Source organism: Oncorhynchus mykiss, chromosome 7 (genome assembly GCF_013265735.2).
Source record: "Oncorhynchus mykiss isolate Arlee chromosome 7, USDA_OmykA_1.1, whole genome shotgun sequence".
NCBI lineage: Eukaryota > Metazoa > Chordata > Actinopteri > Salmoniformes > Salmonidae > Oncorhynchus > Oncorhynchus mykiss.
Window position 1 is genome coordinate 44,103,296 of NC_048571.1, and position 16,369 is coordinate 44,119,664.

Below are 16,369 nucleotides of genomic sequence, written 5' to 3' on the forward strand. Positions count from 1 at the left end.
CATCAGTAAAGTGTACAGGTTCACCGGGGAGGACATGGAACAGCACTCACTGCCACACCGATAGGCTTTCACTCACAACTGCTAACTGTGCCAAAGAAAAAAGGAGCAGAGCGTCGTCAGAAATATTCCGCAAACAAGCCTAAAAGAAAGGTGGCCCCCGGTTTCAAAATGTCTGGCTGCTGAGAGAGACAGACCGAGCAGCCGTCTGTCAGTCAGTCTGGAGCCTTGGAAGGAGAGCAGAGCCCGTGGGCCTGTTCAAGGTGGGCATCAGTCACAGCACAGAGATCCCACTACGAAACCACGGTGCGATGACGTCATCTATGCAGACAGAGTAAAGCCCAGAGGGGCTTGGGGGAGCGGGGGTCTCTCTCTCTCCTTCCACCCCTGAAGAAGCTAACCGGGGCTCCAGTTGAAACCATGATGCAGCAATGTCCACATAGTCCCTCCCTGGTGAGATCAGTGAGGAGCCACACTGACAGGCAAGACAAAAACAGAGACCCGGAAAAGAACACCAGAACAAAATACATTTACATTTCATAGTCAAACACCCTGTCCCCCCCCCCCCCCCCCTCTCATCATTTAAAAAAACAAGCCGTCTTTAGGATCTTAGTTACGTCATCATCGTTGGTATCCTAACCTCAGGGAGGGTTGAGGTGAGCAAGCCGATCTGTAGAGTGACCCTGTGTGTGGCTCTTATAGACGCACGGTGTTGATTCTCAGCGGCTGGACGTTCTTGCCATTGGCGTGGCTCTGCCCAGGGCTGAAGTAGGGGCAGAGCTTGGCCGGGAAAGTCTTCTCCCTGTAGGTGTACAGCCAGGACATGTCGTCAGCATTGTAGAACACCAGCAGGCCCTTGGGGTAGTCCAGGTACACGCCCACCTTCTCCAGCTTGCTCTTGACGTTGAGGCGGGTCCAGGGCTCGGTGCAAGCGCTGTACTGGTTGCCGTCGTGCATGACGACGCAGTAGAAGCCGCGGCTGGGCTGGATCTGGATGCTGCCCTTGCGGCTGACCGTCTCGTTGGCCACGCCGATCATCCACTGGGTCTTCTCTGACACCATCACCTCCCAGTAGTGCACCCCGGAGCCGAAGCCCTCGGCCCCCAGCACAGACACCTCCACGTCGAAGCGCCGCGGGGAGTCCTGCAGGGGCTGGGGGTGCAGGTTACCATAGGCTACGATGGTGCAGTCATCTGATAGGATGAGTCTCTGGTGGGCTGTGATGGGGTCTAAGGTCAAAGCTGCTGGCACTACGGAGAGAGAGAGAATGAAGACCGTTCAAAAACACACCAGAGACGACCTGACAGGGCAAGCCCAGATAAAGCCAGTTAGACAGGATACAGATAAGGGCATATTCTTCCCTACTGTTTACCAATATGAGAAACATAAATATGCTATGAGGACGCTCCCTCCCTCAGATAGACACTAGCTCCAGAACGGCGGTGTCATTCGTTGCACTCCATTTGTCACCATCGCCGCTGTACTGTCTGAGTTTTATGCTGAGGCAGTGAAAACGTCCTGGCATCCCGTTTCAGCCAGTCACTGAACTGGAGAGGGGATCTGAAGGAAAGTGCATACAAATTGATTTTCTAAATGTTATCTTTAAAAGTGATTCATCAGGCGCCTGGGAGAGGACCAAGGACATTCTGTTTGGAGGGAGGAGCTGAGTCACTGGCACAGTGTCTGTCTGCAGTGGTCAGTCAGTGTCTGTGCCTGGTGTTTCTGCTCTACCAATCAAATGAGCCGGTGCTGCTGAAGGACTCTATCAGGAGGAGAGTAAGGGACTGTCATGGTGTTGGAATTTGGGATGACTGATGGGTAGCCTAATAATCCACTCTTGTAATACACCCTATTGCCCAACATCTACTGTAATCATATTTAAGGAAATGAAGACCTCATGAAGAGTATTTACATGGGCCATGTTTGGGACTGTTGGTTCATAACCTTCGACTTTATGGTACAAAAGGGAAACCGCTTATGGAGTAAGCATTCAAAATGACCTCGGCCTCCACTACACATCGATACTGTACAACGTCATGCAAAGCTATGGGAATGGAGCTGGGAGACGCATGTCTCCACAGCTCTGTGTTGGCTTGGCAGGGCTGGAGGCAGCTGAACATGTCGTTCTGTGGGTTAGGGAGGGAGTGTGGTTGTCGCACTGGGTTCAGTCTCTTTTTTTTCTGGTTCTATGGAAAAATGAGCTGGGAGAACAATAGCAGCTTGTTCTCCTCACTCACTCCCATACATAGAGCTGGTTTAAAACAGAACAGAGAAAGGAATTTGCCAAATCTCCCCCCTTGATCTTCAGTGTTTATATCACACAGTACAAAAACAGGTGGCCTTGCCACTAGCCAGCAGGCAGGACAATGTTTTCCCCCACGCAACAGCGTCGCCAGGCAGTGTGTGTGTTTCAATCAATTCATGAAAATGCCATAATCTCTCTTGCACACACACACACACACACAACAAACACAAGCGTTCATACACTCAAGTCACGCACACGTATGCCATTTTCTAGTTGGTAACATTTTCTAGTTGGTAACACTGGGTTTGAGAGAAGAGGAGAGGTAGACTTATTCCCCTAAACTATCATCTGCAGAGAGAGCGAGAGGGATGATGGGAGAAAGGGGTTTGTTGTTGTCACCGTGGCAGCCAGTGTTGATGGATCTGAACCAATTGTTCCATTTGGCAAGCAGTCAAGGGAGGCCAAGAAACCACTCGGCCTTCTCTCCAGCTTCAGAAGGCCAAAATGAGAGAATTGACAGAGAATTGAGTGCACCGTTTTAAATAACCTTCTGTGAGAGTGAGCGATGGCTGTGGGCTCAGGGAGAACAGGAAGAGGGAGAAGAAAGGAGAAAGATCTTCATCAGCTTTCCTGACAGCGAAGGGCATCTCAGCCCTCCAGCCACCATTTTCTCACAGAACTCACAAACATCCCAGATATTTGAACGCGGGATTAGCGCACACTGTGGGAGTCTTTTCCAAGGTTTCCAAGGCATCAATCAGAGCCCAATTTAAACCCAAATCTATGCTACATTTTTACATACGTGTCATTTAGCAGACGCTCTTATCCAGAGCGACTTACAGGAGCAATTAGGGTTAGATACCTCGCTTAAGAGCACCCTTTGGAGTAAAAAATCCAGGGTGGAGACAATGATTGGTAACATAACTGAATGATGTGCTGAGGTACTTGGGTGCATCGAACAATTCACAAGACACTCCTGGTGAAGCGAATGCTGTTACACAGTTGAATTATGTGAGGGTTAACGTAGATGGTGCATACCTGGTGAAATATCCTGAAAGAGAGACTTCCATATTGTGTACTGCAGGGGCCCCATGTACTTGGAGGTCGGGAAATCTTCATATGTTAGATTGGTCTCATGTATCTTTCCTTTTATCCTGTAGGTGGAGAAGAACGATCAATGTCAACTATCAATCTACTTTCACATCTCTTTGCTCTCTCTGAGAGACGTCTCTAGTCATTGCTCTATTTTCGCTGTTCGTTGTTGATAAAAGTATCTGTCAGATTCTGGATGCCCACGTAATATTCTACAGCAGTGTAGATTGATGGGTGATGGAGGGGAGGGGGGAGGGGGGGGGGGGGGGGGGGGCTGAAACGCTATTACAGTATCCACCCCCACATTAGTCATTCTCATTCCTCCCACATGCATCCTTGAACCCCCCCCCCTCTCAACCCTGCCTGGGAACCATTGGGCTGCACAGCTGTACACCGACAAGTCTGAGAAACATTGAAACAAAAAGTGATGCAAAGCTAACAATTCACCTGCTGTGAGAGTTACCCTGAGGAGAAAACACAACCTTGTCAAGTCTTTTCTCTTTTCTCACATTTTCCAAGGGTTTCTGCCAGTACTACACTTCCTGGAATCGTTGTGACTTCATGAGGAGGCAAACCTGTATATCAGTTCATTCTTCACTCATTCCTGTCAATGCCCTCTGGACCGTTTGTTAGAAAGTAGTCTTTTTTTTGCATTTCTTTTTTGTACTTTTGACCCTTTTTTCTCCCCAATTTTTGTGATATCTAATTGGTAGTTACAGTCTTATCCCATCGCTGCAACTTCCGTACGGACTCGGGAGAGGCGAAGAGCCACGCGTCCTCCGAAACATGACCCTGCAAAGCCGCACTGCTTCTTGACACAACGCTCGCTTTAACCCAGAAGCCAGCCGCACCAATGTGTCAGATGTGCCCGGGCCCGCCACAAGGAGTCGCTAGAGCGCGATGCGACAAGGACATCCCATCCGGCCAAACCCTCCCCTAACCCGGACGACGCTGGGTCAATTGTGCGCCGCCTCATGGGTCTCCCGGTCGTGGTCGGCTACAATTAGAAAGCATTCTGACGCAACAACCTTCCTCAGTCCACCCTTCTAAGATCTTAAATACTCTAACTCAATCCCTGAGCACCCTCTTTCCCCCGATTTAAAATAATGAGTCTGGTATATCAATGAGTTGCTTAACTCTGCACTTTCTCTCCAAGCTATCACTATTAGTATCACTATCGGTATCCTGACGATGAGCAGAATGGGTTACATTCATTACATTCAGGGGATGGTCTTATGTCGGGAGGGGAGTATAACATAACCTCAGACAGCGTGCCATCTTACAAAAGTTTAGGACTGTGGCTTTTTGGAAGAAGAGCTGATCCAAGGTCAGTCAGACAGTAAGCAGAGCACCTCTCGGAGGTGAGGGCCACGCCCTCCAGGAAGTCGTGGCGTCCCGTCTCGTTGAGGCGCTCCTGCAGGATGCCGATGCCCTCCTTGACGTCACGCAGCTGCTGGCTGAAGCGCTGGATCTTGTGCTCGATGTCGGAGAGCGTGCGCGCCGTGTCCGTCTCCAGCTCCTCCAGCATGGCCTTCTGGCGCTCTCGCAGGAACCGCTGCAGGCGTTCAAATGCCTCGCCGATGGTCGCACGCAGGCCCTTGGCCGACGACTGGAATGAGAGCGAGAGAGGGATAAGAGAGAGATGAGAGGTTGGTTATTTAGGATTAATGTGCAGGTTGTGCTCCAAGCATTAAACACACCAATAACAAAATGTATTCTGCCTCTGTCACTCTTAGTTGGATGAAAGTCAGCCACCCCAGGGCTTAAAAACCTTTTATCACCTAGCCTAACGATTATGTAAATGTGAACTCATTAATTGAAAAAAAAGCTGGCTACCAGTCAAAGGCAGGGCTTCTAAGGACATAAAATCCCCCTCTGCTGTTATAGATCATCCAACACTGATTAACTCAATACAAAATGTACTATCATAAGAACAGCCTATGCAGATCGCATTAGGAGTTAAATAGGGCAAAGCTCAGTGTAAGGTCGGGACAGTGGAAGTGTGCCGTTTTAATGGTGACACTGCTTGTGAGATGGAGAGCATTTTTTTAAGAGGCTGATGCTGTGGGGTCGACTGGGGACAGACTAGCTGTGTGTTCAAGGCAACATTTACAAGGCCTGCGAATAGTCAGATAAACGGATGCTATTAGAGAAAGAGCAGGGCTGTTGATAAGGTGGAAAGGAGCAGAAGCTGAGGAGAGAGTTTGATTAATTTATTTATAGTGTAGCGGAAATGAATCACCTCCAATGCTAACAGCAGTAGCGGACTAGACAAAACAAAGAGGATCTATACGCTCAGTCCAGTAACAACTGGAGAGGGAGCAGCTTCTCACTCAGGGCTTCTGTCCGTCTCTACAGAGGAAACATTATCTTTGTCGAACATTCTAAGCTCTGTTGTCGTTAGGGTTACAAAGCTCCCGGTAATTTACCAAAGTTACCGGCATCTTCAGTCATTTTGGGAATTAAATGAAAATCTACCGTTTTTCTTCTTCTTCCCCTTCACATTATACAACACACAACGCAGGATCACATTACAAATATTAGCCAATATAGTATTCATTTTGTTATATCTGTGTCCATATTGTCCATGAGTTTCTATTAGATAGGCTATTTTCTCTTGAACCATCTGGTCTAATTAATGAAAGAAACATTTAAATCAACAATGGCATTTTTTAAAAATTACCTCTGCAACGCATCCAACTATTGACTTTTTCACAACTGTCACCAGTTTGACATATTTATTTTACTACGTGTGTAAAAAAAAAAAATGGAATAAAAATACATATTTCATGCTGAAACACTCATATTTCAGTCCGTTACTAATAATGTTCTGTGCTATGTATTATGTCATGTGGACCCCAGGAAGAGAAGCTGGCGCTTTTGCAGCGGCTGATGGGGATCCGAATAAACACCAAGTATCAAACACCATTGGTATTCACTAAGTTGATGGTTTATAGGTGGATAATGTCTTGCAGTTGTTATTAAAAATGTACTATAAAATCTTATTGAATTATTTCATACATTTTACGTGTGATACAGCCACACAGAGGGCAAGAGATAAAGAGATACTGTCCCGACCTGTGATAATCTGAAGTACCAAAAAAGGCCACTAGATGTCTTGTGATAAATTACATGAAATCCTTGAGACACCAAAGTTCTGGTAGTTTACTGATAAACCAGTTCTAGAAGTCTCTGGGTTGTTCCACAAAAAGAGTGCCTTTTTGTGTCCCTTTGATATTTTAAGTAGAAATTGTAAACCAATGTGGAATATAACCTGTTATATTAAATGAAGTGCCTTTTAATATAGACAAACTATATTCTGGCAATCCGATCAATTGAACATATGCGGTGGTACTTAAGGAATATGTCGTCAGTTCGGTTGTCATCGGAGACATCCAATTGACGAAAAGCCGCATTTAACAAAATATGAAAATTCCCACAAGTGGTGTTTCCACCAAACGGACTTGTTGCGGATACAATTCAGTGCACACAAAAAATGTACTTTTCCGCTTAAGCTTTCATGTACCAAATTAAAATCTAAAAGTTCAATGTGTTTACGTCACATTTTCAACTGGACCGATAGACACAAGAACTGTTGCGTTAAATAGTAAACGTGCCTACTCTGGGTCGTTCGCTCTAGCCAACAGCTCGCAGATACACTGCAGGTAGGCTAGTCTACATGATTACATTATTATGGTTAAATGTATTTGAATTTGTCAAAACGGCAGTCAAGCATCAATCACATCACCAGAATAAGACCCTTGATATCTATAGGAGCATCAAGATCACTGGGCACTTTCACTATCCTGTGAAGTTCATCGTAACTTATTTCATCTGTAGCCTAATAAACTGCATGTTTCCCTGAGTCGTAGTGGGAGGACCACACACCATATCATCGCGACTTCCAAGTTGACGTCGATATGATGGTTTATATATCAATATTTGCTCATAAAAAAAGGTATTTCCATCACCATCTCACATAATACATTTTACAGACACAAAAAGATCCCCGATGTCGAACGATCAAATTCTGTCGACATCTATAAAATTGTACCGAAACGTACTGCTTCCATCACAGCTGTAGTGATTTAATATATCTGGCATGACTATACTCACATAAAAACAGTGTCTGGAAATGTGGTAAATGTAAAGCCCTAGTTATTTTATTGCTTTGACAAAGTCACCTCTGAAGAACATTATATATTTAAAGTGACTAGTGATTCATCTTATCACATGAAATGTCTGTCCCTCATTTTAAGTTCAATCTTGTTACGTGAGCTGAACTCTTGTTTCAATATGGTAAACAATTTTTTTTACTGAAAAGAAACATTGAATAGTCAACATAGTGTAAAAGCAGGTGAGTGGATTCTACTCTTTTTGGCCATTTTCTGGTGTTTTGTGGTGGAAAACAGAGTGGGTCGAGCATAACGCGTCAAACCTGTTACCAACAGGTAGACAGGCTAGAAATGTTTTAACAAGTTCATTATAAATATATATTTTCTTAAAGTTTGTATTAAATTGCCCCGCTCTGTTGCACACAACAAGCTTCCATTCCCCCTGTCACAAAAGGATTTATGGCTGATTTAAGATGAAATCGTCAACCCTGTTACAGTCAACCCTGTTTACAGTCAACCTTGTTACAGTCAACCCTGGTACAGTCAACCCTGGTACTTTATTTGGCACGTAGTAGGCACTTACCAGTCATTTTTTAATGCAACCTAGGGATGGGAAAACATGTTAATTTATGTTGAACGTGCTCTTTATGACAGAATGTTCAAATGAAGCAAACTAAAACTACACTACCCAAAAGGTACTCAATTGGTGGAATGACCCCTCTACATCACAGGGGAGTACAGAAGAATAGGGGCAGTAGCATTATAATCTGGGTTTTATTACTACTGCCTGCGATCAATCAATCAGTCAGTCAATCTCCTTCCAGCAGCATGCCTGTTCCTCCTGTTCCAGCAGGAACCTGGAAGCAGGCAGATATTATCTCTGCGCTGCTGGGAGCTCTCAGCCTATTAAGATCATTTATCTCCAGTACAGATGGGATGTGTTAAGGTGGGCTGCTCTCCTCCACCTGGTGACAGAGAGAGGACAGTACTGATGAGGCCTGTGCCAGGTCCCAGCAGGGTGTTATGGCTGTGGCAGGGGGAATATTTAAAGCCCATATTAAGCCTACAGGGAGAGGAGGCTGGGTCTCAGAGCAGCAGCATGTGCTTATCAGGCGAACCCCCACGGGGCCTGGGAATCAGACAACATCTGCTCTTCAGACGGGGGAGGGGACGTCCCTAAACACATGGGCCCAGGGCTGGAACTAACCTAGAGCACCAGAACCAATATAAACCAATTAAGTGACAAACAGCAGTATTAGTGGACGTTTAAGTGTCACACCCAAAACAACCTGCTCAAATTTTCCGTTTCAGCACCATGTTGCCGGTGAGAGAGGGGCAGAGAGGATTATGGGTGTTTGAGGCTTTGATCCTACTAATCAATTTTCCTTTTGGTGTCGGTGTGAGGTCAAGCACGAAAACCAAGAGAACAACAGAGCAATTCATTGTCATAAACCTAAATGCATCTGTGAGGCAAAGAGATCAATTTATGGCCCTCTTCCAGGCAACGCACGTCACCTCGGACAAATGGATGCAAACCTAATGAGATGGGCTGATTTATAATGGAGACCTGCAGCTGGCACTCAGTTGGAGTTGATGGCAGTGGAAGCAGGCAGGTTTGTCTCTCTGGAACAGAGCCAGGGTAAAGTAAAGTCTTGCACTGCAGAACTCAAGCAGACAGGACAGAACAGGAAGACAGGAGGGAGTTGGCTTGGCTGGCATGCCAGTGGACAGCCAGCATGTAAACAGCAGGAAGAACGATGGATCCCAAATGACAAATACCGCTGACGGCACAAACCCCATCTGTCAGAGAGCCCTCCCTCTCTGACCGATACAGCTCAAAGACGCTAAAGGGGGAGAGCTGAGCCAGAATGAAAAGAAGAGGAGAAGCTGTTGTATCGACTAGATGCGCTGGCTCCGCTGGTTAAAACAAGTTGTTGAGATTAAAGAGATGCTTAATGAACCAATTTGCTGTTTGGAGTCTCGCTCTCAGCTGTGGGAGAGACTGAGGTAGAGAGAGAGACAGGACACACTGGTGCTTTACCTTGGTCTCATATAGGTCAAAAGGCTCTCTATACTGTAAGTGACTTTGGTCTAAGTGAATTTGTGTGCTTGGTGTGTGTTACCTCGGTCTCACGGAGTAGAGAAGTGTGTCTGTTACCTTGGTCTCAGTGAGTTGTCTCTGCAGTAGCTGCAGGGCCTCGGTGTGTCCCTTCTCACTGTCCTGCAGAGTGGCCAGCTGCTCCTTCATCTCCCTCTGCAACACAACAACAACAACAACAACAAATTAGCAACCACTGACTAGAGAAACACACATACAGCATTGTTCCTAGTTACTAATGAGGTGAATTACAGATTTACTGGAGCACAAATTTCATCAAGTTCCTCTGTTGGATCAAATTGGTGCATAACATTAGATTAAGTCCGTTGATTTGATGTTGACCAATTGTCCTGCAGCAGCATAGGGCACCCTTCCTTTGCTACCACTTGCTATTGGGAAAAACGTCAAACTCTTAAGTTCAACTCAAGGTTCTCGTAAGACATCTACATCTGTTTCAGCCTCAGTGGGAGGTTCAGGTATCGCAGACACCTCCTCCTCCTAACGGCCTAAAAGCCTTTTATGACTTATTGATTAAGGAAGGCTGTATTATGATAACCTTCTGCGGTCCTGGGGGGGGGGGCTGAGTCTGAGGAAAGGAGGTCGTCTCCAGACAGGGTTCTGTCAGACAGAAAGTGGGTCGTCTCCTCCAGGGCACTCCCTCCATGGCAGAACCAGGCCGTCTCTCTTTCTCCCTCTAATCCACCTCCAAGTTTCCTCAGGCAGAAGGAGGACACCAGGCAGTGGAGCTGGAACTGCTGTCACCAACAGGTCCCCTGAGCCCAGCCCACCGCAGACACACAGTGAACAGAGTCCATTTATCAGACAGAGGCAGATCCTCATCGGACTGATGGTGCTTAGGGCCAGGAGAGGAGCAGGACTTCAGGTGCAGGACTTGAGAATGTGTTCAATGTCATGCTGCCTGTGAAGGTCATAGTTAATCTCCCCTGCAGTGCCAATAGTCCAGAGGGATAACAGAAGTCTAAAACGGGATTGACAGTAAAAGGACAGACTGGTTCATTACAACAGCTGTTATTTATTTGCTTCTGCGGAAAATACTCTGAGGAATATCAATGCAGTGCTGGAAAATTGCTTCCTGTTGACTATATCGAGTCAAATAGCCAAGCCAACAACACTCTTCAAATTCAGTTCTCTGCTCTTTGGCACAGAAACAGGCCAGGCAGCCGCTGCATGTAATTTGGTTTACGATGTGTTGACATAACAAGCCCATGTCCTTAATAAGCTACAAAATAAATGTGAAAACAGTGTAGTTTCTATACAGTTTTGAACAGAGCCTAATCAAGGACCTGAACTAAGGAAAACGATCTCCCAATGCTGTCAACAGAGCCTCCTAGACAGGATGTGGCTTTACATTTTAATGTTAAGAGAACTGCAGCAGGATCAGCAGGTTCCATTTCTCTCAGGGCCAGCTCCAGCAAGATCAGCAGGTTCCATTTCTCTCAGGGCCAGCTCCAGCAGGTTCCATTTCTCTCAGGGCCAGCTCCAGCCTGCAGTAGGATCAGCAGGTTCCATTTCTCTCAGGGCCAGCTCCAGCCTGCAGTTGGATCAGCAGGTTCCATTTCTCTCAGGGCCAGCTCCAGCAGGTTCCATTTCTCTCAAGGCCAGCTCCAGCAGGTTCCATTTCTCTCAGGGCCAGCTCCAGCAGGTCAGAGGGCGCACTCCTCACCCAGGCTGAGGACCAATCCTGAGAGAGAAGGAGTGCCGTTTATTCAGGTCTCTCCACTTCCAGGGCCCTCGTTCTGTTGTCTGACAAGTTGGCTTTAATCCAGTGTAATTGGCATTGAACTTGTTCTGTGAGGTTGTAAGTCGATCAGTGTATAGGCCTATAGCATTGAAAAACTCAGAATCATCTTGATCCAAGATACTAACAGAGAGAGAGGCAACACTGTCTGATGCCGTTTGTAATCCAGTCTGTCGGTCTCCTCTATGGCAATAACCCTAGACCCCCCCCCGTCCATCTCAGCAGGAGGACCAAACGTGACATTTCCCCCCGGATGCCGAATGGCAGGGAACAGGGTCGCGGCTGGCTGGCAGGCCAATTATTAAACACATTTCCTAAACACACACTGGGGCTTTATACATTTCCCAAACATTCCTAACTGCAGGCCTTATTAAATACAGCAGAGCTTTGCTCAGGAGCTAAATAGGGTTATTGGCTTCCAACGGGCTCCCTGTACTGACAAAGACCAGGGAAAAAAATGCCCCAGTCCTAGCATGAATAATGAGCTGCTCACAATGTCCTCTGGACACACACACACACACACCTTACTTGGGATTTCATTGGATTCACGAAAGTAAAGCCAAGAAACTTCCACTAAAGTTGTGGAAGAACCACAGAGGTAAACAGCATTGTGATTTAGGTCTAGTGAGCATAAATTAAGACATGTATAGATTTAACTGCAACAGGTTGTTCTGTACAGAATTATATCCACGTCTCTTTGACCTGCTAATCGTTACATATCCACAACCCAGCTCTTTCAGGCAGCAGACGTGGCAACACACTGCTCTGAGCTGAGCAGAACGCACACTGCGACCAGTACAGGCGTCTGTCTACTTGAAGGGCCCGGTTGTGTAAATCAGTGTGAACAGGAACACAAACCTGCCATCTCTGCTCACAGACACACACCTATATTTACAGCCCTAGAATAGGTGAGTCACAGGGGCGAGGAGAAACTATGAGTCATGGGCCATCAGTGCAGCTCTTCTGGGAAGGAGAGAGAGAACTTCTTGGCTGCTTTCGCCATGATGGAGGGTTTACACACAGGAGGAGAGCAAGTAGTGATGGGGAACTCAACTGATACATACTTTTGTGTGTATATATAGTGTAACTGTATGTGGACACCCGTTCAAATTAGTGGATTCAGCTAGTTCAGCCACACCCGTTGCTGACAAGTGTATAAAATCAAGCACACAGCCATGCGATCTCCATAGACAAACACTGGAAGTAGAATGGCCTTACTGAAGAGCTCAATGACTTTCAACGTGGCACCGTCATAGGATGGCACCTTTCCAAATGAAGTCAGTTTGTCAAATTTCTGCCCTGCTAGAGCTGCTCCGGTCAACTGTAAGTGCTGTTATTGTGATGTAGAAATGTCTAGGAGCAACAGTGGCTCAGCCGCAAAGTGCTAGGCCTCACAAGCTCACAAAATGGGTCCGCCAAGTGCTGAATCGTGTAAAAACCATCTGTCCTTGGTTGCAACACTCACTACCGAGTTCCAAACGGCCTCTGGAAGCAACTTCAGCTTCATGAAATGGGTTTCCATGACCAAGCAGCCGCACACAAGCCTAAGATCACCATGCGCAAAGCCAAGTGTCGGCTGGAGTGGTGTAAAGCTCACCGCCATTGAACTCTGGAGTGATGAATCACACTTCAGCATCTGACGGTCAAATCTGGATTTTGCGGATGCCAGGAGAATGCTACCTGCCCCAATGCATAGTGCCAACTGTAAAGTTTGGTGGATGAGGAATAATGGTCTGGGGCTGTTTTTCATAGTTCAGGCTAGGCCCCTTGGTTCTAGTGAAGGGAAATCTTAATGCTATAGCATACATAGCATTCTAGATGATTCTGTGCTTCCAACTTTGTGACATCAGTTTGGGAAAGACCCTTTCCTGTTTCAGCATGACAATGTCCCTGTGCACAAAGCGAGGTACATACAGAAATGGTTTGTCGAGATCGGTGTGTAAGAACTTGACTGGCCTGCACAGAGTCCTGACCTCAACCCCATCGAACACCTTTGGGATGAATTGGAACGCTGACTGCGAGCCAGGCCTAATATCCCAACATCAGTGCCCGACCTCACTAAAGCTCATGGCTGAATGGAAGCAAGCCCCTGCAGCAATAATCCAAGGTCTAGTGGAAAGCCTTCCCAGAAGAGTGGAGGCTGTTATTGCAGCAAAGGAGGGACCAACTCCATATTAACGCTCATGATTTTGGAATGAGATGTCCATTTGGTCATGTAGTGTATCAGGATATTATTTTTGACGATATATCGCAATATTTTTTGCACTAGTCCTTGTCCCTGCACCAAAACACTAGTATTTTTCCTTTATAGCTTGTTCTCTATCTCCTTTTTAAAATGTTGAGACCATTTGTTCCAAGCACTTTTCAAAACTTGTTTTCTCATGGCTCTTGTCCCTCTGCAGCATACATGGTGAGCAATATGTATGGAAGACTGAATGGCAATATATAGAAATCACAATACATATAGTATCGGGCACCTGAGTATCGTGATAATATTGTATCGTGAGGTCCCTGGCAATTCCCAGCCCCAACAGCAAGTGTGTCAGACTGAAAAGTATTGATTTCTACACCCAGGGAGGGGATTCAGGAATCAATAACCTATATAGAAAATGGAACAGAGTGAATCTGGTGTCTCACACACCTTTGGACATGTTGCCACAACCTCAAGTGACATAGCAATGTACATTTTTGTACACTGGTTTTAGGATAACAACCCTGACTTGACGCCATGTGCAGAGGGTCAAGATTGATTGTTTCAACTGTCGTTTTGATCAGTTTAGGTCGTAAGACGCAGGTAGTTTGAGTTAGTTGTTGGGAAAAGAGGCTGTTTATCATTGACACGGCTGTCTGCACCGTCTGGCAACTCTCTGCTGAAACAACATGTCATCCTGTTCTATCACCCAGATCTATTCTTCAGCCCTCTGCCAACAAGACAGGTCCCCCCCCCCCCCCCCGCCTTGCCCTTCCATATTCCTGCCAGGGTCCCGCTCTGTGATCATTAACATACAGCTCTACAAGGCTATTTGCATGAATTAAAATTTAAGGAGAGGCAGCGCCATGAGATGTCAATTTATAATATGTACTGTTCATTAACTTTTCAATTGCCACTAACTAGCCAGTAAGCTATAGAGTACTACAGTAGGAGTCATGATGCCAATAAAACCTAGCGGTCAAACAGGTTAATGGTTCCAATCGTTTTTCCCGCCATAGGAGATTTTTTAGAAACACTTAAAATATGGGCTGCGTTGCGTGTAGGCTTACCCTGAGGTTTGACGTTCTGATAACCGTGTAAATCGCTCTAGGACAAAGGCGACTTTAATTCTCGTCAATGAGAATGGAACCCCGTAACACCATTCCTGGAAGCCTCACTCACTAATATCTATAAAACCCTGCTGCCCTGCCACCATGTTATGTTCCCATAACGTAGTGCGTCCCTTCATTAACAGGAGTCGGTTTCTGAGGGAGGGACCTCTTGGTAGTGTTTCTTGTAGTTGGAGATGGGCTAGATGTGGAGCAGGCTGGGAGCATTCATCATTTACATGACTTGCCCTACATTCTAACCACTGGAGAATGCCAGCATCGCCACCTTCTTTCTTTTCCTTCGAACTCTCCGTAGCCACACAATTTTCTACATTTTTCAAGGAGCTAGACCCACTTTGGTCTAATTGGACAAGGTGTTTGTGTGTGTGTGTACGCACGCGATGTTGTTCAGCAAGCTAAATTGTGTTGGGCTCCATTGTCGTTAGGGGCATATCATTCAGTAGCGAGAGCTGGGCAGTGAGCCGGTCACAGCAGCCACTAAATGACTCCTCAGACAGGTCAGCCAGACCGGTTCTCTCGCCAATCTCCCACCTGACTGCTAGAAATGATCAGACCACTGGGTCCTCCATCTCCTCTGAGGGGAGAGTCAGATACGGAGGAGGAGGAAGGGCCATGTCTGTCTCTGTGTGTGATACTGTCGCCATCGCTGTCTGTGCATCTCAGCCTGGCCTAGTCACAGTCATACACAATGACAGACAGGGCTGTCTGTCTATCAAAGCCAGTAGGTTACATGGGGTGGATGTTGCCTGCAGCCCCAGTTTGCCCAGTCAGCTGGCTGCTGTAGCCTGGATGCTGCTGCTGTGCTGTTTAGACTGCAGGGACTTCCCTGGAGAGGCTGTGAGTGGAAAATGAGGGGCTGGGATTTTAGGCGCAGCTTGAGCACATTTGGATGTTCCCAAAAAAAACACTGTGGCCTGACACAGTATGTTGGTGAGTGTTTTTGATTAGATTTTCACTGACTGCTTACCCCAGAGGCAGAGTGAGTGTATTGGCAGCAACCAGACAATTGGCAACCAGACTGTTGGCAATGTTTGGCGTGGGGGCAGGCAGTTCCATACTCTTTTATGGAGGCACAACTGTTGACTGACCTCAGATTTACCATTTTTAATAGCTACTTACAAATCATGAATAAAAACCCTCTTCGTATATTTTTATGATTTGGCCCATTCTCTTGCACTGTAGCTAGCCCGCCTTAATCATTTCTAAGAATAATGAGTTAGGAATGAAGAAATCCAGAAAGTATTTCCCTCCCTTATACGTCATGGAAATAGCTCTCTGCCAGAACATATTTATGGGTTTGACTGATTGTGAAACTGATAGTCTGTAATGGTCTCCTCCGCACATCTTCAGTCAGCTACTCTGTCAGGGACTTGAGGGTGCGTCTTTTCTCTATCATTCTATTGGGAGCAGAGGAAAGGTCATGCTCTGTGAAGGCATGGCAACCCCAGCCTGCTAGCTAGCTTGTCGGGTGGCTCTTGCGTCATTGGTCCCATGTTGTCTGGGCCAAATCAGCTGACTAGAATGGGCCTGGTGTGTAGAGTCTTCACTTACCCGGAAGCACGGTATACCAAAACTTTAGGAACTTTTTCGATACTAGGACCTGATAACCGGTTCGGTAGTAAAATGTGTGTTACTTTCGGTACTTATGTAAAATGTGTCTCACGTCGTCTACTAATTGAGAGAGGCTCATGTCCGTCTATCAGCGCAGCCAATGTACCCTTACAGCGAGAGAGTACCATGCC

At 46.4% G+C, this 16,369-nt stretch overlaps 1 protein-coding gene across 5 annotated transcripts in view; it reads right to left on the minus strand.

The window, feature by feature from the left end:
* Window positions 1-538: 538 nt before the first annotated feature.
* Window positions 539-16,369, minus strand: part of LOC110527835 (E3 ubiquitin-protein ligase TRIM62) — a 42,134-nt gene continuing 26,303 nt past the window's right edge. For 2 of the 5 annotated variants that reach the window (XM_036983310.1, XM_036983309.1), the window contains exons 3-7: window positions 9,608-9,703; window positions 4,618-4,943; window positions 3,281-3,396; window positions 880-1,247; window positions 539-799 (exon numbers count right to left, since the gene is read on the minus strand). In XM_036983310.1, coding sequence (XP_036839205.1) covers window positions 611-799; window positions 880-1,247; window positions 3,281-3,396; window positions 4,618-4,943; window positions 9,608-9,703 — 1,095 coding nt within the window. In that variant the 3' untranslated portion in view covers window positions 539-610. Of the gene's footprint in view, window positions 1,248-3,280; window positions 3,397-4,617; window positions 4,944-9,607; window positions 9,704-16,369 lie in introns of all 5 variants that reach the window. The other 3 variants (XM_036983311.1, XM_021609379.2, XM_021609380.2) reach the window with 3 other exon arrangements.